At 41.8% G+C, this 21,603-nt stretch overlaps 1 protein-coding gene across 12 annotated transcripts in view; it reads left to right on the top strand.

The window, feature by feature from the left end:
- The window catches only part of LOC133528995 (peripheral-type benzodiazepine receptor-associated protein 1), a 45,257-nt gene that overhangs the window by 17,514 nt on the left and 6,140 nt on the right, over nt 1-21,603 (top strand). Inside the window, exons 2-19 of one of the 12 annotated variants that reach the window (XM_061866551.1) lie at nt 3,283-3,483; nt 4,084-4,297; nt 4,697-5,623; nt 5,704-5,827; nt 6,398-6,575; nt 6,955-7,087; nt 7,629-7,819; nt 12,350-12,553; nt 13,249-13,446; nt 14,019-14,213; nt 14,408-14,674; nt 15,558-15,617; nt 16,657-16,740; nt 17,499-17,738; nt 18,361-18,576; nt 18,706-18,936; nt 19,316-19,478; nt 20,170-20,304. In XM_061866551.1, coding sequence (XP_061722535.1) covers nt 3,286-3,483; nt 4,084-4,297; nt 4,697-5,623; nt 5,704-5,827; nt 6,398-6,575; nt 6,955-7,087; nt 7,629-7,819; nt 12,350-12,553; nt 13,249-13,446; nt 14,019-14,213; nt 14,408-14,674; nt 15,558-15,617; nt 16,657-16,740; nt 17,499-17,738; nt 18,361-18,576; nt 18,706-18,936; nt 19,316-19,478; nt 20,170-20,304 — 3,958 coding nt within the window. In that variant the 5' untranslated portion in view covers nt 3,283-3,285. Of the gene's footprint in view, nt 1-3,279; nt 3,484-4,083; nt 4,298-4,696; nt 5,624-5,703; nt 5,828-6,397; nt 6,576-6,954; nt 7,088-7,628; nt 7,820-12,349; nt 12,554-13,248; nt 13,447-14,018; nt 14,214-14,407; nt 14,675-15,557; nt 15,618-16,656; nt 16,741-17,498; nt 17,739-18,360; nt 18,577-18,705; nt 18,937-19,315; nt 19,479-20,169; nt 20,305-21,603 lie in introns of all 12 variants that reach the window. The other 11 variants (XM_061866553.1, XM_061866550.1, XM_061866552.1 and 8 more) reach the window with 11 other exon arrangements.

Below are 21,603 nucleotides of genomic sequence, written 5' to 3'. Positions count from 1 at the left end.
GGAACCTTTATGGTGCGACTCTGTCCGTCCGTCCGTCCGTCTGTCACATCGCTAAATATCTCGAGAACCACTTAAGCTATTGATTTGAAATTTGGAATAGTTATGAACAACGCTAACCCAGACACATTGAAACTATTATTTTGTTATTTAATTTTAATTATTATGGAATATACCCAATATGTAGAGGGGGCAAAATTTCAAAGCCTAGTGACTAGGGCAAGTGGGGTATAATTTGAAAGAACACTGTACATTCCAAAACATTTTTTTATTTTTTTTCATAGAGAAAAAATTGATTTATGAAGGAAAATTTGAAAAGAAATACCACCCCGCCCCGCCCCCCCCCCCCCTTTTCTCTGAACTTTGTTGACAAAAAATTATGAAATTTTTACATGATATTAACATACTATAAATTTTACAGGAATAATATAATTTTTTTTTTAATTAACAACAAGTCTTGCCGAATTCAGTTTGTAATTTAACCAACTTTATGTGTGTTTATTACACTTGAAATTTCTATGAGATTACATGAAATATACCTTTTTTTCAAATAAAAGAACAATTTTTGAAATCGGTTCATATGATAGAGAGTTATCCTCGAAAAGCCAACATACGTGCATTACATCGCATAGACAATTTACCGATAGATGGCGCTGTACACAATTATACTTAGTTTAGGTACTTCTGTTCAAAAGTCTTTCGCCTTTATAGTTACACGAGATAATTTAAAGTTTGTACGGAACCCTCGGTGCGCGAGTAAAACGAACTTGCACTGGACTGGTTTATTACTTATTACATGAAGTTACATGGCAGTGCTTTTATGATAAAGGAGGCAAACGTGTACGGAACCCTCGGTGCGCGAGTAAAACGAACTTGCACTGGACCGGTTTATTACTTATTACATGAAGTTACATGGCAGTGTTTTTATGATAAAGGAGGCGAACGAGCAGACGCATTATAAAAACCACATAGGCACCTAAGTTCTGATAATTTGAACCACCGAATCTTCTGAAATATTAAATTTACCTGCTCAAACAAATATTACCCGTGATTCTACATAATTATTTAAATGTCTCATGTATTTGCTCTCGGCCATTAATGGAAGTCAGTAGCCATAAATTTTATTTATTTTGTCATTAATAGAGGGGGCCTATTTTACTCAAGTAAGTCACAGAAAAAGAGTAATTCTTGGTAAGTAGTGAAATTATGTCCACATTCAAATTGTCACTTTGTAAAATGTAATAAACACGTCGCATAAACTTTGCCAGTCCATAGTGATTGCCTACAAAGCCGGAGAGTAAAGGCATTTATTTGTGTGTTCATCACTAATGTTTTTCTTGAGTTATGGATATTATCTAAGTCTGTAAGTCTTACACACACACTTACCTATATAAGCATGTTTACCTTCACCCATTGTACAAAATTTGGTTATTTTAGAGCTAGGTTAACATGTGTAAGATTGTCACCAAATACTTATTTATTAATTCTTCACTTTCTAGCTGTCCCTGATTAATTAAAGTATTTTGCATGTTGAGACGATGATTTCTTAAAATAAAATAATAGAGCCCTAAAAATAGCTTCGTTACCTAATGCTAGCCAAGAAAATCTTTAAGCCACAAAGGAGAGAACTCACTTGTTTTGGATTCAGGGTCAATAGATAATTTTGGCGAGACGAAGCGGCGACTTTCAATATCCGTGTTAGGCGTTCTACATCGTTGCCCTGGCAGAAAGAAAAGTAGGTGGCTTCTGCCCTGCTTGCTTGCGTAAATATAAAATCTTTATTTTATCTTTCTAGTACCAAACTAGTAACAAATCCAGCTCTTTTGGAAATAGGTCATGTTATGGGAATATTGTTGTTCTGATCTTAGCATAGATCAGTTTACATTTGGCTAAGAAGGAATTGTTGACGTGGTATTACCGTTAGTTTCTCTTGCTTTCAAGAAATTGATGACATTGATTAACTGTCGCCAGCGGTATTTCCAGACCGATACAACCTTCAAACCTTCAAGAAAAGAGCGTATTCTATCTTAAGGGCCGGCAACGCATTTTCAATGGTAATTGCTTACGAACGATACATCTGCTCGTTTGTCTCCTGTACCATAAATTGTTTTTTAAAGTACGTTTATAAAAAATGTTTCGTAATGAGTACCATACATTTTCCAGAAAACTTTGTTTACATACACTGTTTATAAACAAAATGAATTATAGTAAATACATGGCGTCAGTGCTGACCTGCGATTATATGCGATCTACGGAACATTTCGGGATTGACGGTTATAGGTAAATATACTCGCAGAGTAGGTAGCCAAAATTTTATCCGTTAGAACCGGTCTTAATATCACAAACTCATATGACGATACAATCAAAGGATTTGATTTTTAGGGTTCCGAACAAAAAAGGTAAAATACCATTATTGCGCAACTCTGTCAGTTTATCTGTCAATCTGTCACATCGCTAAATATCTCGAACTACTTACGCTATTGATTTGAAATAGTTATAAACAAGGCTAACCCATACGCATTGATATGTACATACTTACCTAACTTATGACTCAAGATACATTTAAATATATATAGCAGCTATCACGCGAGCCTAACAGACTGCCAAACTGCAAATAAGGCTCTAGCAGCCACTAGCCCTATTCTTAGTGAAATCCATCCTATCTCTCGGATATAGAGGGGCCGATATTGGGAGCCTATTGTGCGCGGTACCGACGTCAGCGTAGATAAGGACTAATCGATATTTGCTGACGGTCAATCATAATGCATGATATGCCCGATGTACTTACCTAGTAAGCTTAGTTTTCTAACTTGTATTTAGAAACTAAGCCTTGTATGCTTGCCTTGTGGGCTTATGCAAAATAGTAGTTTTTATTTAATTTTGTAATAAATACGTTACGAAATGCCCAAATATTTACGCTCCTCTTAAATTAAATTTACCTACTTATTTCCGTGTCTTCTTTATTCGTTGCATTAATCCCACAGAATCTTCAATTAAGTTTATGTATTTGTTACGGTTACTGAATAAATTCAAAGGGTTACTTTTGAATATTCTCTCTATGGTCTCCGTTTTCTCTTAATATTTTTTCTGATTTGACAGTTACCATAGAAATTCAGATTGCTTAATTCATAAAGAATAAAACATGGGTTCTGTTTAGCTTCTAGGTAATTTATCTACTATTCAAATTAACACCCACTGACACTGACACTAATAATAATTCTTTTGTTTCAAAAACCATACCAATATAAAACACAGCTTACTTGAATGGAATATTTGTTTCAGCAGAGAATGAGCGGTTACGGCGGCGGCATGTCCGGCGACTCGGACGCGCTGTCGCGGCGGCTGCGCGACGCGGAGCGCGCACGCGCCGACGCCGAGCGCGCGCATGCCGACGCGCTCGCGCAGCTCCGTTCCGCGCAACGCAGCCCGCTTGACGCGCACACCGTCGATCAGCTGCAGTCGCGGGCAAGGGAGCTGGAGAAGAAGGTACAATAGGATAGTATAATTATAATGATTTTGGATAAAGTCTTAAGGAGTAGTTGTTTCTCTTGCAGCCCGCTTGAAAACCATACTGTGAGAATACGTACAAAGAAAGAGTTTAGAAAAAAATAATGATCGCGTTAAAATACGACAAGGTTTTCAAACTTTTAGAAGTCAACGCCGTCAATGTTTAACCGATAGAACTAGCTGGAGATACGAGACGAGAAAAACCTACGTTCTTTTTAGGTACTCCGTACTGCTTATTAATTTTGTAGGGACTAAGCAGAAACATTTGCTAACGCACTCGTAACTTGTAGAGGCCAGTATGCTGGAGTCGTGTTGGAGTTACTTTGCTAGCGAATTTATGACTGTTTGGCACAGCACTATTTCCTTTGTCTTAAGATACCGAGGACAATTAGGTATCTATGTAGGTAGTTCTAGTTGTTTATTCCCATGATCAAAGTTTTTTTACTGGAATTCTTGATACGTAACTCTTGACGTGCTTAATGTGTGGCCCATTCTATATAAGGTATGAATATAAGATGGAATTAACACGCCTAGATGCCCGATTTACACAAACAAATACAAAATACTGAGTGTAAACAGGCGGCGTTAGAAACGGTGCGGTGCGAGGAGCTACAACTCGAGCTGTCGGCATCTCTACGCGCGCGCGGCGCGCCGGCTGCCTCCTGGAGCCAGCAGCCGCACCAGCAGCCCGCCTCCGAGATCGAGCGCATCATGGCCAAGATCGAGCAGGACAACCGCATCCTTGCCGAGCTCGAGCACACCCGCTCCACCACGCACGGTAGGTTGCACAGATGTAAGTATCCATAGCTTTTTTATTTTGTAGAGTTAAGCTTAGAGGTAAGATGCTTCATGTAGATTAGAAGCCTGCTACTGGTGGGATTTTCCCATCTTCAAGAGCCACGAGATATTTCATGCTCTTGTCGATATACATAGTTGGTACCTTTACCTACTATATTATGTCATCTTCAACAGTATAAAATACCAATTCAATATTCGTCCCACTTGATTTCTGGAATGTCCTGGGTCTTGTGACAGAAATACGAGTACGTACCTATTCAATTGGCACATTAGATTTGTATGTACTAAAACCTTTGTGGTCATTAATTCTTTACAATATTAAGTTGCCTTAAATTTTAGTACCATATATTATATTTAAATAAAGTTCTTCTTATGGCCATGTTATTTGGTCCAGGTATGCAAACGAGTGGTTCCAACCAAGCGCTGGGGGATTTCCACTCCCCGGCGCCGTCACCGTTGCCGCACTCGTACACGAGCGCGGGGCACCACCCGGTCGCCATCTGCCAGAGCAACACCATGCCCACGCTGTCCTCACTTCATGCCACCGGCCAGTTCACGGCGCCCAGCTCCAACTCCGTCGCTTACTCCATGAGCGCGCATAACCCTACCTCTTATACGAACCCTGTCTCTGCCTACTCAACAAACACCTACGGACTGACGAATCCCTCTCACCAAGTCACCTTCACAAACCCTGTTACAGCCCCACTTGTCAACAACATTGGACAATTATCGAGCACTCTAGCGGGGTTGCAGAGCAACTTACAAAATATTACTGGCAACGTATCAGGCATAAGTTTAGGAGGAGGCTTGACGGGACCGACGTTGACAGGAACCATGGCGGGATCTGGGTTGACGAGCTGCTTGAACAATGTGCAGACCAGTTTATCTGGAGGATTGACTAGCACTCTCGGAGGAATGCAGTCGACATTGACTGGAGGGTTGGGAAACGCCCTTTCCAACCTGACGACTGCCACGCAACTGGGAGGATTAAATACGAGCCTGAGTGGCACTAATGTATATGGTGCTGGGACTGGAACCTACACAAATCCGTTACTGTCTAGTGGAATAGGAACGAATACTATGAACATTAAACTGAAGCCGCTAGATGAAATAGACCTCGGGATCGGGAGATATGGGACGACCACGTCAGGCGTGGGGCGAGTGGCGACGCCCGTCACGCCACATCAACCCGGGTGGAGCTTAGGATTAGATAGCCAATTTGGAACTGATAGATTAGGTGCATTAGATTCGGGTTTCAGCCATGATCGAAATCAAAGAGCTTTGTCGAGAATCATGCCTAACTCTGGATTGGAAATGGACAGTAAGTTCACATTTTTTTCATGTCATCTCGATTTATTTACTATCGATAATGCATTGGCTAACAATTTATGTCTGTTTCAGTTCGGAATACACATTATATGAACGGCACCGCCCCAAGCCAGGAGGGTCAGGTAGACATGCTGGACATTCCTGGCAAAGGGCGTTGCTGTGTCTACATCGCCCGGTTTTCTTACGATCCACCAGAGTAAGTATCATTGATAGTTATAGATTAAGAAAACATATAGTAGACTACGGTGTAAGTTTTACTTACAAAGCGATTCAGAAAGTCAAGAGGCATTTGGAGCATGTCCAAATATTGGGACAAAAGCTACTGCAAATATTTATACTTGGAGACACGGTCGCTTGTGTTATAGGATATGCCAAAGCCAATAATCCAGGCCTCATTAATCACTTACTTAAAGTTTCCGTTTTAAATAATTTATCCTCTTGAAAGCCTTGGCCCACTAGCGTTTTTCGTCGGCAGCATAGCGGCGGGTCCATGCGAAATCTTTCGTCATGTTCTATTTTGAATGGCAGAGTGCCAAGACTCTGAATGCTATGGAAGACTGTCTATTGCATACAGTCCGCTAAACGGGACATACACTTGCATCACACGCAAGAAATAAAATTGTGCTCGGTTTTTTGGGTCGTTCAGCGCGTAACTCAATGCGGATGACAACGATTAAAGTGCAAACGACACCTATCAGTTAGTGGTCGCTGACGTCGTCGCTGTCAATTATGTGATTTCAGTGCTGATATTATTTATTTCCTGCAGTATCGAGAGCGCGGAAGGGGAGCTGTCCGTGAGCGCAGGAGACTATCTGCTGGTGTGGGGGCCGCCGGACTCGAACGCTGCCATGCTGGACGCCGAGCTGCTGGACGGACGCCGCGGCCTCGTGCCCGCAAACTTCGTCCAGCGGCTTGTGGGCGACGACTTATTAGAATTCCATCAGGTACGTGACTAACTTATTAACCAAGCAGCCAAGTGTACTTGAATCTATTAAGTAACATTATGTAGAAACAGAACAGCGAATACCTTTAGGGCGACAGCGCACTTACAACCCTTCTGGTGGCGACGGTAATCGCTTACCATCAGGTGATTCGTCTGCTCGTTTGCCTCCTATATCATAAAAAATACGAGCCGTAGATTTTTTTATTCAATATTCGTTAGTACTTGGTACAAAATTGTACCAAGTACTAACGTTCAATATAGCAGTGATTTGTCGCTCAAGTAATGCTCAACTGGAGGTTGTAGATATCTCTGGGAAGGCCATTGTCCGCTAATAAACTTCTTATAACTGAAATTGTAATGGTAACGTTACCTTTCTATAGGCTGTAGTAGCCACACTCCGAGACGCTGACGAATCGGCGACGACAGCCATCAGCGACCTCTCGCTCAGTCGCGACGTCGCGCGGCTTAGCGAGGTGGCTGACCTCAGCGAGGGACCTGAAGATGACGACAACGGTAAGCTCTAGTTCTGACTTGCTTAGAGAGATCATTAATATCGATTCACATAGTTCATAGCTTTGATTACAGATCGGAATTCAATATTCATCCACACAAAGCACAGACCCAGTCATTGATATGCATGTTTTCGAATTATTAACGATAACTTCTGTGATCATAGTTTGTTGACTTGTAAAAAAATTGACATAGAAATAATAATGTAGTCAATTATTATACAGAAATAAATCTAAGAACACTATGCTTTAAGTAGCTGTTAGCAAACAGCAACCTTTACAAAATCGAGCCATTTGTACATCTTTAGAGTTGCAAAGCTTTTCTAGATAGTCGTTTTGGCTGAACATGACCACGTTTGCAGTGTGCCACGACAAGTTGACTATAGCATAAATAGAAAGACATTATATAACTGTCATAGCTTTAGCATTAGACATAGCCATCTACAGCGATACCTTTATCTTCCCCTGGACCGCCGCACGCTTCGCATGTCCCCGCACTTCGCGATTGCGATTCACGCCAGCCGAGCTGTTTTTCTCGTCGCTAGTCCCGGCGCCGCGGCAGCTGACCCTGGAGCGGCAGCTCAACAAGTCCGTACTCATCGGCTGGACAGCGCCCGAAGGCGTCCAGCAAGCCAATATCGAGAGCTACCATGTATACGTCGACGGAGTTCTCAAGACAACCGTGAAGGCTTCGGAGAGGACACGCGCGCTGGTCGAAGGCGTCGATTCTAATCGGGTGAGTGTCTTTTGTATATCATCGATTGGGATTCAGATTAAAATAAAATATGAATTGTTAAACTCTCTCACGAACTAAATGTAATATGTTCACTATACTCTTACACGTACCTTTACTTACAATTAAAAAATCGTTTGAATTGATCCTTGATACAATACAATGAATACAAAATTACGCTTAGATATACCCCTTCCTGCCGCTAGTTATATTTCTAAGCTTAGATATGACATATACGTATGATAGCTTGTGTATGATCTGTCAATAAAGCACATTTGAATTTCCAAGGCATTCCCGGTTGGCAGGGTAAAAATTGTACAAATATAATATAGCTCACATACTTTGCTCAATCATCGCCAATGGTCCCTAGCAAATAGAACGTCAAATTGTCAAACTGATTGTAAGGCGGTAGTTCATCCTACCAACTGCGCCAACTATATATGTATATGGCAAAATCATCCGTTTATTATAAAGCTTGACCATAGAAACGTTTTATTGACCTCAATTTTATAAATGCTATTTAGTAACAGGAATGTTATAGTTAGTAACCGATTTCTGTTTATAAATGAAATCGTTACATGACTTCCTAAGACCAATTTTGTCCTATATACTAAAATATCAAAATTGATTAATTCTAAACACATTTTTTGTTTACAATTTATTACAGAATATAACGTTCCAATGGTCAAACTTTATTCTGACAGTGCTGTATATCATTTACGAAAATGATTGAAATGTGAGGTTTGACTTCTTATTTTCTGAGGACCATTCGTTTACCTACATTAGTTATGTATTTTCTGCGGTAAATAGCTACGCTTGGGCAGTAGTCGCTGGAAGACATTCTAGCTAGAGGTTATTTCAACTTAGTCCTCAAAGTTGGTAACGTAATTAATTGCAATCTCAAGATTACTTGAGAATATTTTTACTTTTGCCCACTTTAGGTGTAAAGAGTCTTAGTTTTCCCGTTTTAATAAGAGTTTTTAACCGTTAGATATCTACATGAGTTGCCACATAAAAAAATACCAACTGTTTCTAATGGCGGAAGGTTAATGACCTTCTGTATAATTTTTAAAATCGAAAAGTGTCATGTAGATATCCGGGTAGTTATTCAAATTCAAAAGGTTACAAAGTAATGTAATTAGTCTTGTAGGTTGGTTTGACAGTATATAATTGCTTTTAGAATTAGGTACTAAAAATTACGAATACTTCATGGCGTGTTACACCCAAATAGGACAACATAGGTAAATGAGAAACTATAAGAGACAGTTTGTGTTCTTAAGAACCACGCTTTTTCCGAAACTCTATTTAGTATTTCTATCCCCTAAATTGAATTCATGGTCCTACTCGTTGATTGAGCTGTCTCTTAAAGTTTTGATTTCCCTCACTGCCCTATATGAATTTAACACCTTGTACTTATGCATAATATAATAAATATCATAATCATTTTTTTAGTTTTACGTAGTATTCAAATTCCATACTGCTTATAATGTTCCTATTCTTCTATATTTTAAAATATTTATATTACTTAAATTGGTGATCAGTAACTTGATGTCCTAAAAAAAGCAGTAGCTATAGCATAAAAAAAAAAAACAAGATATGAACATTAGAGTTCTGATCAAAGATTAAAGTTCAACGTGTATTCATTTATAGCCTAAAGTTTTCTTTCAAACAAGTGTAAATACAGTTACCAATCTTATAATTAGGTAAGCGCCAATTAGATCCACACTCCCTGATTTCGGGCCTGATAATCATTTTCGTTCCACGGAATATCAGCACATCGTTAATAATATTTGAAACGTAAAAAATACTTTGTCTCTAATTGCCAAAAATGTCCAATGTTTGATATATTTTTGCATACGAGTATGAACCATTTTTTACATTTCAAATATTTGGTGAAACGGAAAAATATTATTTCTTGGGCCCGAAATCGGGTCTGATATCAGTAATTGGCACTTTAGTACTACATAAACATGATTCATGAATCCATTGAACAGTTGGAGGGTTCTGTGAACGTTTCGATTATGCTCGTCACATTTTAGGACGAAAGCTACAGTTTTGCCAGTAATGTAAGCTTCGAGGTATTAAATGGCGTATTTTCACTTCATTTGTCGTTGACCAATATATTTGATAGATGTTCCATGATTTAGATTAGACAATCCATCCTCTACTAAAGCAGAGACGATTTCCATATAGATTTTCGTACTTTGACCCGCCTGTTGCTATACTTGCTATCGCGCAATTATATTGCTGACCCGCCCATGATGCCGGTTGTCAATGTCACTGTGCGGGCTTGACAGGAATATAATTTATACGCGTGCAATAGAGATAACAACAGGCGGGTCATTGTACAAAAATCTATATGGAAAGCGTCTCTGCTCTATAATCTCAGAGTTTAGGGGTCATTCATTGAGAATATTCTGCGGTTGCATTGCATCTAATTGCCACGACTCTTTCAATACATTTTGTATGGGTCGCGGCATTAGACCGCAGACATAATTTTACCCGACTGCCAAAGGGAGGAGGGTAATGTTTTTCGAGTGTATGTATGTATGTATGTCTGTTTCTTTGTGGCCTCCTGTAGCCTAAACGGCTTGATGGATTTTGATGTATGATATATCGTTAGATTCGTCTTGATCACGGGAGTGTCATAGGGTGTTTTTTGGGGGTAACTAAAAAGTTATAAAAAAAAAATTATTATTATAAAAAAAAAAACAAAAAAACCCGACTACACACTAAAAAAGAGGAAAACAAGCCCCACACGAATGTTGTTGTTGATGGTAAGTAACGCAGGCGGGGACCAACAGAGGGTTACTTATAGTCATTTTGGTTGTTGGTCCCTGCGATACTTACCATCAACAACAATATTCTTGTGGGGCTTGTTTTTCTCTTTTTTAGTGTGTAGTCGGGTTTTTTTGTTTTTTTTTATAATTTTTTTTTTTTTGAGAATGTCCCTAGGTAGTTTGGGGTCAACACTAAAACGTAAGTAAATTAATTATACAATAAAAGGTACCACTTAGTCGGTTGTCAGGAAGGATGATATTTAAGTTATTAGGTAACTTAAAAATCTAAGAAATTATCTAATAATGCATTTATTGATAATGCTTAAAGTTCTATATAAATAAATGCGTATGTCCTGACACACCTGACTGACTGATTTATCAAAGCAGAGCCGAAAGTAAAAAAGCTAGAAAGATGAAATTTACACACTAGGTTGCATTTACAAGAGTAGGAAGCGATTTTGAAAAATTTATGGGTTGAATTTTTAAAGTTAAAAAGGGGGGTTAAAAAGGGGTTGAACGTTTGTATGGCGCTCAAGTTTTTATTTAAAGACAGGAACTTGAAACTTCGTAAAAAGGTATTATATTAAAATGGAAGAAAACTAATTTCAGTATTTATGGAAATTCATCCCTTAAGGGGGGTTGAAAAGGGGATGAACGTTTGTATGGGGTATAAGTTTTATTTTAAGCTAGGAACTTAAAACTTCACGTAAAGGTATATATTAAGACAAAAGAAAAGTTATTGCAGCGTTTTTGGAAATTCATCTCCTAAGAGGGTTAAAAAGGGTATAAAATTTTGTATGGGTATCAAGAAACTACGAAAAATAATTTAGGTGCTTTTGAAATTTCAGCCCCTAATAGGGTTAAAAAGGGGTTGAAAGTTTGTGTTCGGGAAATAAATCCACGCGGACGAAGTCGTGAGCAACAGCTAATATTACATACGAGTATGTTCCGTGCGGCCTTAGCTGACGTGTCCAAGTGTGAGGCTACTTAATCTCCTACTCATTTAATACATTCAAAGTTGCAATAAACCGTCCGTCACCGTAAAAATGTTCGCTGACTAACTGTCAGTCCATCAATTATGTCTGGTGCAACTGGCCGTTAGTATGGTGTGACAGAGCTTAAAGCACTACTAGACGGGCGTACCAGGCCGCGACTGGGTCAGCAGATATTTTTCTTGCTCTCACTCATAGCTGCTAAAGGACGTACGGTCAAAGACAATTTGAAATAAAGGTGGATTGTCGAAGAAAACTCTGTAGCCACAGTAAATTCACTGCCATCTTTCGACACATGATTAAAACTTTTAGAACGCCGTTTGACTTTGATCCTTATTCTTACACTGATATGTGTTCTATTTGTTAAATATCGAAAAGTGGCGCCATCTAATAGATCAAGGCCAAATGTATGGCTGCATCGTTTAGAGCGATGGCGCCACAAGCTTTAGCCGATGCCCGGTAAGATGGCGCAAGTTATTGATATTTAACAAATTTCAGTGAAAGAATAAGGATCAAAGTGAAATGGCGTTTTAATCATGTGTCCAAAGATGGCAGTAAATTTACTGTGGCTACAAAATTTTCTTTGACAATCCATCTCTATTTCAAATTCTCTTCGGTACGGTGAAGAACCCCTTACCTACACTCTTTTGAACAGGCCACAGACCGTACCAAGGTCGCGGTCCGGTACGCCCGTCTATCAATACTATTAGACGCAGTGACAAATGTGTAGAATACCAATTTAAACGTAATTTAATTTCTAGCCGCACCGCATTAGCGTGCGTTCAGTGACAGTCACGCGGCGCACGTCCCGCGACGCAGCCTGCACCATGGTGATCGGGCGGGATACGGCCAACATGGGTCCGACGTGCGTGCGCGCCAGCGGCGTGACATGCTCGCAGGCTGTTATCTCTTGGCTGCCGGCTAATTCGAACCATCAGCACGTCGTTTGCGTTAATAATGTTGAGGTTAGTCCAACTTAAAACTTAAGGTTTTCGTGAAGTCTCTTTAGCGATAAGACCGCCTGTTGCCTGCCTCTACATTTAATCAATTCTATATTTTCTTGTATCTTTTTACTGAGGTGTGCCAATAAAGAGTATTCTATCTATCTATCTTAAGTAATTAAGTTTTCTCCTTGTATTATTTCGGCAAACCAACAATCCGTCTCATTTCACTGGGTCCTGTAGTTTGAACGTAGCGTGTAAATAATCGTACAACCTTGCAGATTCTGTAACATTTCTGAAGTGTTACCGAGTTATGTGGAGCAATTTTACGAATATATTCGGTAGTTATTTGTCGATTGAAAATAATTATTTAAACCGAGTTGGAGTTCTATATCCGACATCAGGCAACGATGTACAGTCAGCATCAAAAGTAGCGGATCAAACAACGCTTCATAAGTATCTACCATTCTGTAACAGCTTAACAAAAAATGATGGCTTTAATATAGAACAACTAAGACTGTAAAAGATATACTTTTGAGCGCGAATTTTTGAAATTTATCTATATTTTTAAAAGTTATCCGGAATATCAGATACTTTTGGTGCATTGTTTCATCCGCTACTTTTGATGCTGACTGTACCTACATGGCACATATTTTTTTATACTTACTAAACTTATGAAAATAAATATGATTATTAATTAACTATTACAATTCTTACAGGTTCGAACAGTAAAGCCCGGAGTGTACCGCCACACGATCACCGGTTTGTCTCCAAGCACACAGTATAGAGTAACGGTCCGAGCAAAACACTTACGAGCCGGACCGCCGTCTGGTATACCTATAGAAGAGGCCCCCGGGGCCTACACGGACTTCCGAACGCTCCCCAAGGGCCTCCCCGACCCGCCCGCCGAGATCATGGTACGTGTACCCACGACTTGCCACTGGCATGAAGTGTACCAAGCATGCTTTAACCCAAATTTATGTACACACACATTCCCCGCTCGCTGATATTGTAACTTATTTGTATGTAATTGTATGTATTCATTTCGGGCATTCCAAAACATGATGTGGGCAATGGACAACTTCATTGAGTTGAATATTTAAGAAGTGAGCACACGCACTATAAGTCAGCTTCCAACGCTCCACAAAGTGTGTGATGGATAAGATACCTATTTATATACTTATACACGGAAACTAACACAACCCTATTTCTTTCAAATAATAACACAACCTCAAAGCACACAGCACGCCCGACCGTTTCGAGGATGTCGCGTCAATCGCAACCATAAATCCAGCTCACCTACAAAATTCAATCGATGGTTCCTTCCCTGTGTCGTTTAGCCTAGCGCCCCCGCCTCTGTCTTTTCCGTCGATGTGGCTTGTTGATGTGTTCGAAGCTGGTCATGCGATAGAAATATTGTCAAAACCCAATTGGCTAGCATGAGGAATATTCGGCTGGATTGTTGGTGGTGATTGGTGCGGTGTCGCAGGTGGAAGCGGGCCCGCAGGACGGCACGCTGCTGGTGACGTGGCAGCCCGTGCTGCGCCCGCCCGCCTCCGGGCCCGTCACGGGGTACGCTGTCTACGCGGATGGCAAGAAGGTGACCGACGTCGACTCTCCTACCGGGGATCACGCGCTCATCGACATCGGAAAGCTGATAGGCCTCAATCCCAAATGTGTCACAGTAAGTACAGTTCGATGTAGCTTTATGGCTTACCGGACGCTACGTTTTGGCAATATTTTATCCACTTTCAAATTATCTAAATATATTTACCTCATAAAAAGAGCACTTGAAAATATATTTGAAAATTAAACAACCTGCACTGAAATTGTGCTGAGTAAAAGTATTTTTTGTTACCTTATTTTTATTACTTTCAGGTTCGTACGAAGTCTCGCGACAGTCAGTCGGGAGACAGCGCGCCAACGCCCATCCCGCCAGCGGTGCTGCGCGGGGTTGTGAACCGTGGGCCTCGGGGTCCCATGGGCCCTATGGGCCCTATGCCGCCGGGGCAGCAACAAGGCTTCCGTGCCCAGCAACGCCCGCAGGCCTACCAGCAGCACCAGCAAGTGCTAGAACACGACGAGAACCTCTCGGATAAGGAGATATTCCCCTCCGCCAATCGACACGATCCGCATGCCGCTCAGGTGACCTTTTAATTCCTTACTAACTTTGCAAACATATTCATATTACTGAATTTAACAGATACAAAGAAATTATTAATACACTTGGATACTACATGAACCTCCATATTATATCTTCCTGAATATTTAATCAAATGCCCCTTAGAATTATATTAACGCTAAATGTGTTCATTAAATTTGTAACTAAATGTTCGTTGTCACGGCACCTTGTCTACATTGGTTTGCAAATTAGTGTTGTATTATATTTTGTGTGTACCTTTGTATTTGAGTTCGCCAGTACATTTTCTTTAATATGATATTGGTCAAGTATGTAAATGAGCTTCATATTTTGATTTTATCTCTGAAGATCTTCTTCGTCTGTGTCTTTAGCTATCATATTATAATTATCAGTGTCATATGCTCTCTTCTAACGCGACAAACGGTCCTGGCGACCATGCTTCTTTGGTGTTGATATTATCTTGGCGTTGCAATGGTCGGCCTGGGACGGTTTGTCGCGTGACATCAGTGTTGCAAACTGCACTCTTTATACTATCTCCTGTGGTTCTGTCGCTGGCATCTCCTACATGTCCAGTCCGTGTAGTATCCGCGGCGCCGGAGCGGGCGCGACGCGACACCACCACGCGCGACATCGATAGCTATGCACTCGGCTCGAACGTTCAAAATTAAATGCAACCTACTGCTTGCGACTAGATCAGTAGTAGTGCTAGTGCTATTGGCCGATACCCGATACAACGCACGACACCTTACAAATATACCTACTTAGAACAGTTAAAGAGCTTGTACTTTGTGACACAGACAGACCATTCATGAAGCTCATGATAGAATCATGCCACCTATAGTCTAACCTAACCTCGCTCTCTCACATAACTGTTACACCTTTCCGTAGCCCGCGAGTGGATTCGGCACAGGCCTCCTAAAGAGTATATTCGACAAAATAACCCCTTCGGTAAGGAATTTTAACACGTCTTTTCAAATATCTTCTTATGTTTCTTTCTAACGTTCTTATTCACCAGTTTAGTTTGTTTAGAATGAGTTTGTTTTGAGAGTGCCTTTTGTTTGAGTTATTAGTTATGTAATGAGTTCAGATATTATTTGGTTATCAACTTACACAGTGTGCCCGTTTTCTAATAGTATCGTATTATACATACTAAAGTAGTCATATAATCAGCATATGAAATAAATATTTACCCGCTTCTATATTATATTCACATTAAAAGTAGACGAAACAAGATTGTAGAAAACTGAGATATATATTTTACGCATACATTAGTTATGTTCATATGGAAACTTTAACTTTCTCCTCGACTATTTCAGTGAATGATTTTATATTAGAAGTTTTAATAGATTCATGGAGGGATAAAAGATACATTACTTCAAGTACAAGCAATACATAGTGACAATCATTCTTAAATTCTACTTTTCAGTAATGAAATGCTCTTGAATTTGTAGAGATCTTTTAAGACTAACCTGTATTTCTAGATACTATGACAGTTAACATCCAAATCATACTCATACTATCAATCCGAACTCATAAACACATCAAATGTCACTCGCATCAAATATCTGGCGTTAGATAACACATGAGGATAACGGGAAATATAATAAAATGATTAACCAAAGAGTAGCTTCAGCGAGCTATTGGAAAAGTCGCTTCCACGGCTAATAAGATCTTTCACTTTCCACTTCGCTTCCTGAACGGCTTCACTTGCTCTACTCGTAGTGTCTGTACACCCTACTTTAAGACACGCGTCAGTGAAACTGCTTCATGTTGTTCTAACTATAAGTATAGTATCAAATGTGTTGACGCAACGAGCTCCATGTGACGATCACGAGCGACGCCATGCCAACTTTTTGTTTCCATCAGCCATCAACATGGACCATCCCGACAGCACTTGTATCCATAAAACATTTAATTTGATATTCTTTTATCCTGTTTGAGAGTAAATTTGTTCTATGCTAAATATTGAATGACCGTGTGGTATCAGCAATCGGGGATACCGGCCATCGAAATCACTAAAGAGGGAGCGGCGGAGCTGGGTAGTGAGGACGACGAACGCCGCCGCCAGCAGGTCTGCGATCTCTCCTAGCTGTCATCGATGTTCTCACCTATCACAAAGCTCTCTCAATTTCAACTTTTTGCGGAATTTATCCCAATCACGAGTTTCCACTTTTCGGTGTATCTGTGTTGTCATCTTCACTTGTAACTGTACGTCCTCAATGTCCGACGTCCGACACGCAGGGTGACACAAGCACTCCACGAGGCCCGGCCGACGCTCGTTAGGCCAGTCCAGAACCTTGACCACACCACAGCACTCGATACAGATCATTCACTCGAGCATGCGCGCCGTCTTGTATGGTTGTTCCTGCATGTTGTCTTGGCTTCGATGCGACACTCAACCTACACCTCTCGTCACACACCACCACACTCGACCTATAAATGTTAACTTAAGGACTTAGGCGGGGTGCTAAAACTCAATAACGATATACTAACCGACGAATTCCGGACGAGTCATTCTGTTTAACCGTTTAAACGCATTTATTGTCAAACACTTCTGAATTAAGATCGACTAACTTATTGTATTATCTGCTATTGAATGATTGGTTCCAAGTGTAAGCGCTGCACGCTAGCTTTCGTTGTGCATGGGGGTTGACTAGAGCTACAACGGAATGTCTTTTACTATTTATCGCCCGAGGAGAAGGTAACGTTTTTATCGCTTGACGCATAAGGCCGATGAAGGGTTATTGTGGCTATGAGCTTGAACTATTGCTATTGGCTTTGTTATGGAAAATCTAACCTTATTAATGTGTTGGTTCGTACGGACGTCAGCAGCAACCGTCCCAACCAGCGCAAGCGTCGCAGCAGCCATCGGGTCAGCCGTACCCGAATACACAAGCCTACCATGGCACGCAGCAACCCCCCTATCAACCACAGCCAGCCGGCCAGTACCCAAGTAGCCAGCCTCCGTACCCTGGTGCCCCGGGGCCCGCGGCCGGCCCCATGCCGCCCTACAACCAACCCCCGCCGAGGAACCACCACGAGAGGGGCCGCCCTCCTAATCCCCACCAGGTTCTTTCACCTTCCTAATCATTACTAACTTCATTTTTTAATTGCCCTGATCAGCTTTTGAAAAGCATTCTTTAAATTTTTCTTCGTGACATTGAGGCATGTTGTACCTATTCGTAGTTAATTTTTCAACTTGTAACTTTCTGACCTTATTACAACTCAAGTCTTATTGAACAGTTCTGCTTGCATTTTGCGATGAACCTCTAATGCTTGTCTTTTAGGGAACAATTTCTTCAGCTCACTTTCGCGGCAGCCAGCAGGGAAGTTGGCAGCGAGAGTATAAAAACAATTAAGGTAAGTTGGGGCAAGGTCTGGAGCGGGGGAGTTCGGAAAACGTCGTTAAGTCTCCTGTGCAGTCACGGGTTCCACACTTTCCCGCTCCTGATATTACCCTAACTTACAATACTTATTCAATTTGCCAAAAAGTTCGCAAAGGAACGAGCTTGTTCACACCGCCTGGTTTACCTGAAAAGAACAATAAACGTGTGAACAAGGTCATCCTTCTCCGAATATTATTGAATTCGGACTTTTTTGTTTCGATAAGGCTTTTACATACTTCCTTTGCCCACTTCCCTGCTGGCTGTCACGGGATTGGTCTGAATGTAACGTGTGATCGCGTCCACAGCAACAACAACAACAAGGGCAGCAGGGCGCGTACGGGCCGCGCGGGGGCGCCCCACAGGGGCCGAGGGGCGCCGCCCCGCGCCACCCGCAGCAGCACCCGCAGTCCAAACGAAGTCGGTACTTCATGGCGCTCTTCGATTACGACCCGGCAACTATGAGCCCTAACCCGGAGAGCTGCGATGAAGAACTGCCGTTTAGTGATGGAGACATCATCAAGGTGTGCTATTGCGCCGGTAACATAAAGCCTTATTGTTTAACGTGTCAAGAAAATTTGAGATCAATCACCAGTATCGATTTAGTATGTACACTACATACAAACATATACCACTTCGTTTCCACTTTACAGGTGTGGGGAGACAAGGACGCAGACGGTTTCTTCTGGGGTGAGTGCCGCGGGCGACGGGGCTATGTGCCGCACAACATGGTGGTGGAGGTGTCGGAGGCGGACGCGGGGCAGGCGGCGGCCAGCAAGCCCCGCGATCGATGGACGGACTCGTACGCGAACCAGCCTGTGCGCCGCATGGTGGCGCTGTTCGACTACGACCCGCAGGAACTGAGCCCTAACGTGGATGCTGATGTATGTGCAACTGCATAATTTATGTTCTACAATATAGAGGTAGAAGGCTGGCTAGCTAGACAACCGCTTGACCGCTTGACAGACTCGTACCTCAAACCAGTCCGTACATCGTACGATACGATAAAGTAATCTATCAGCTACCTACGTCTATATGACCTGCATGAGCTGTGCTTTAATAATTTAGATTGCTTTCGTAAATATAGGTACCTTTATATTATAAATAAAATCATAGCTAATTAACTCTAATCTACTTACCTCCTTAAAATTCCACTAGTGCAAACGAAGATGAAAAAGTGCTCTTTAAAGTGATCTGCAACCAACATCCCCTATCTCGCTGTTTACTTAATGAAAACTAAACTAAAATTACTTATCTTTCCAGGCGGAGCTAAGTTTCCACACGGGGCAGATAATTCACGTGTACGGAGACATGGACGACGACGGCTTCTTCATGGCGGAGATAGATGGCGTGCGCGGGCTCGTGCCCAGCAACTTCCTCGCAGAGCCAAACGACCAGTACGCGGGCACTGGCCAGCCTGGACAAGGTTGGTGTTGGTGCAAACTGTCTTAGCCGGTAGATGGATGACGACAGTTTCTTAATGGCGAAGATAAACGCCGTGCGCGGGCTTGTACTTGTACCCAGCCTCTTCCGCGCAGAACCCCACGACCAGTACGCTAGCGCCGGCCAGCCTGGACATGGACAAGACATTGGATTCTACAGCTGCTTGTTCGCAGTAACTTGCCGATACGTTTAAGCCCAACGACCGTATTCTGTGGGCACCATCCTGTCTGGACAAAGTTGATACACAGTTTTATCCAGTGGACGACATTCAATTCTACAGTTGCTTTTCCGCAGTAACTTAGCGATGCAGTCGAGCCCAACGACCAGTATACCTACGAACACCGGCCAGTCTGGACAAGGATGGTGCACAGAGTCTTAGATGTCCAATAGGCGAAGATGGATACGCGAGCTCGTGCCCGGAACCTCTGGGTCGACAGAAATAAAATAAAAACTAGCCCATAAGATCTAGTGCAGAAGCTCTTTAATCCCAATTAATATTGCACAATTTAGTACCTACTCAAACAAAACAGTCTTGCCAGATATGATGTATGTACTTACATACTGGTAAGCAGTACAATTATCTGAATTATCATTCTCATTGATGGGCAAACACTGTTCCGGTGCAAACCACATGGGCTAAGTGTACATCAGACTAAATTGATTTTGTTTGTCAGGCGCTGTGGGTGGCAGGGGCGGGGCGGCACTGCGCGGGCGCGGCGGCGGCGCGGCGCCGGGCCCGGGCGCGCGCGGCCCGCCGCCGCCGCCGCGCGACAACGTGGCGCCCGCGCCGCGCAACCAGCAGAGGAAAGGTACTATTCCACATTCTCTATGTACTGTGTAGAGCCGCGACTAGGGTTACCGGCACCTGATAAAGAACGCTGCAAAAGGCCACAGGTGGACCCAAGGCTCGCATCGTAACACGGTGATATAGGTGGGCCGTTCTAAAAACCGTACCCTCCACTTTTTCGATTTTTAAGATTTAACTTTATTTTCACTAACGACCTCACACAAATCAGTTACGTTCTCCATTTCTGGACTTTGAAGATGAAAAAAAAATCCTCCTCTTAAGTCTTCAAAATCTAAATAATTGTGGGGTATGAGTTATTTTAGAACGGCTAAAGTTCCCGCGTCCTTTCTCGCCTATCCCTTCGACTTCCTGATGGTAACCCTAGCCGCGACCGGCTTTTCAATATTCGCTGTCCTAGTTACTCTCCCTGTTAGCTGTATAAAGATAATAAAGACAAAGTTTGGTAAGTTCAGTGATGACGATTAGGTTCGGTTCAGATCACTGAGAGCTTTGAGTGTTTCATGTTTGCACCTTGGACTTGCTATGTGACTACTGAGAGACGCTAGCTATTTCGCTCTGGTATCCTCTATCATCTTTCCTGTACACGGTGTTGCGATTGCGACGGGACTCGCACAGGCGGGTCACGAGTTTAGTCTCGAGATTACGTTCCGGTACCATCCCTTTCGTCCTGGTCACACCGAATGATACAGCATTTTCCTGTGCATTTAATGGTACAAAGCACGATAGGTGTGATCAAGACTTAGCTCGCGGTTCTACATAGGAATAACTATTTGCTCTAGGTCATATTGATAATTAATATTTTTCGATAACTTTGTGAGATTACAATTTTCATTCTGAACTGGAATTAACAGATAAGACTATCTAATTATACCTATGTCTGAAATAATACTAAAATGTTAATTGAAACGGGATGTTTTTGTACAACGCGAGTCCGGTTGCAATCTACGGAGCACAAAGACTCTTGGTGTACACTTTGCTAATTTACACTATCTTGGATTACACAGTCACAAACATCGTTCAAAGAACGTTCTGGATTCACTCGGATTTACCATAACTGCCTTAACTAACAAGCCTGTCAAATCCCTGTTTACACAAGCTCGAGAACAATAATACAATGTTCTCGTCACAATGCGTTTAAGGACACCTTCATATTATTTTTGTCTGCGTTATCTATCCAACTATCTGTCCTGTTTTTATTTTATTTTCACGTGCGACCCGACTGCCGGTACGGTCGTTAGATCCACGAGAGTGGGTAGGCTCTGAACAAATACACGCAACATACTCAGCACAGAAGTCACGA

This window comes from Cydia pomonella, chromosome 20, assembly GCF_033807575.1.
Source record: "Cydia pomonella isolate Wapato2018A chromosome 20, ilCydPomo1, whole genome shotgun sequence".
Lineage (NCBI taxonomy): Eukaryota > Metazoa > Arthropoda > Insecta > Lepidoptera > Tortricidae > Cydia > Cydia pomonella.
This window is presented reverse-complemented; position numbering and strand designations above follow the sequence as displayed.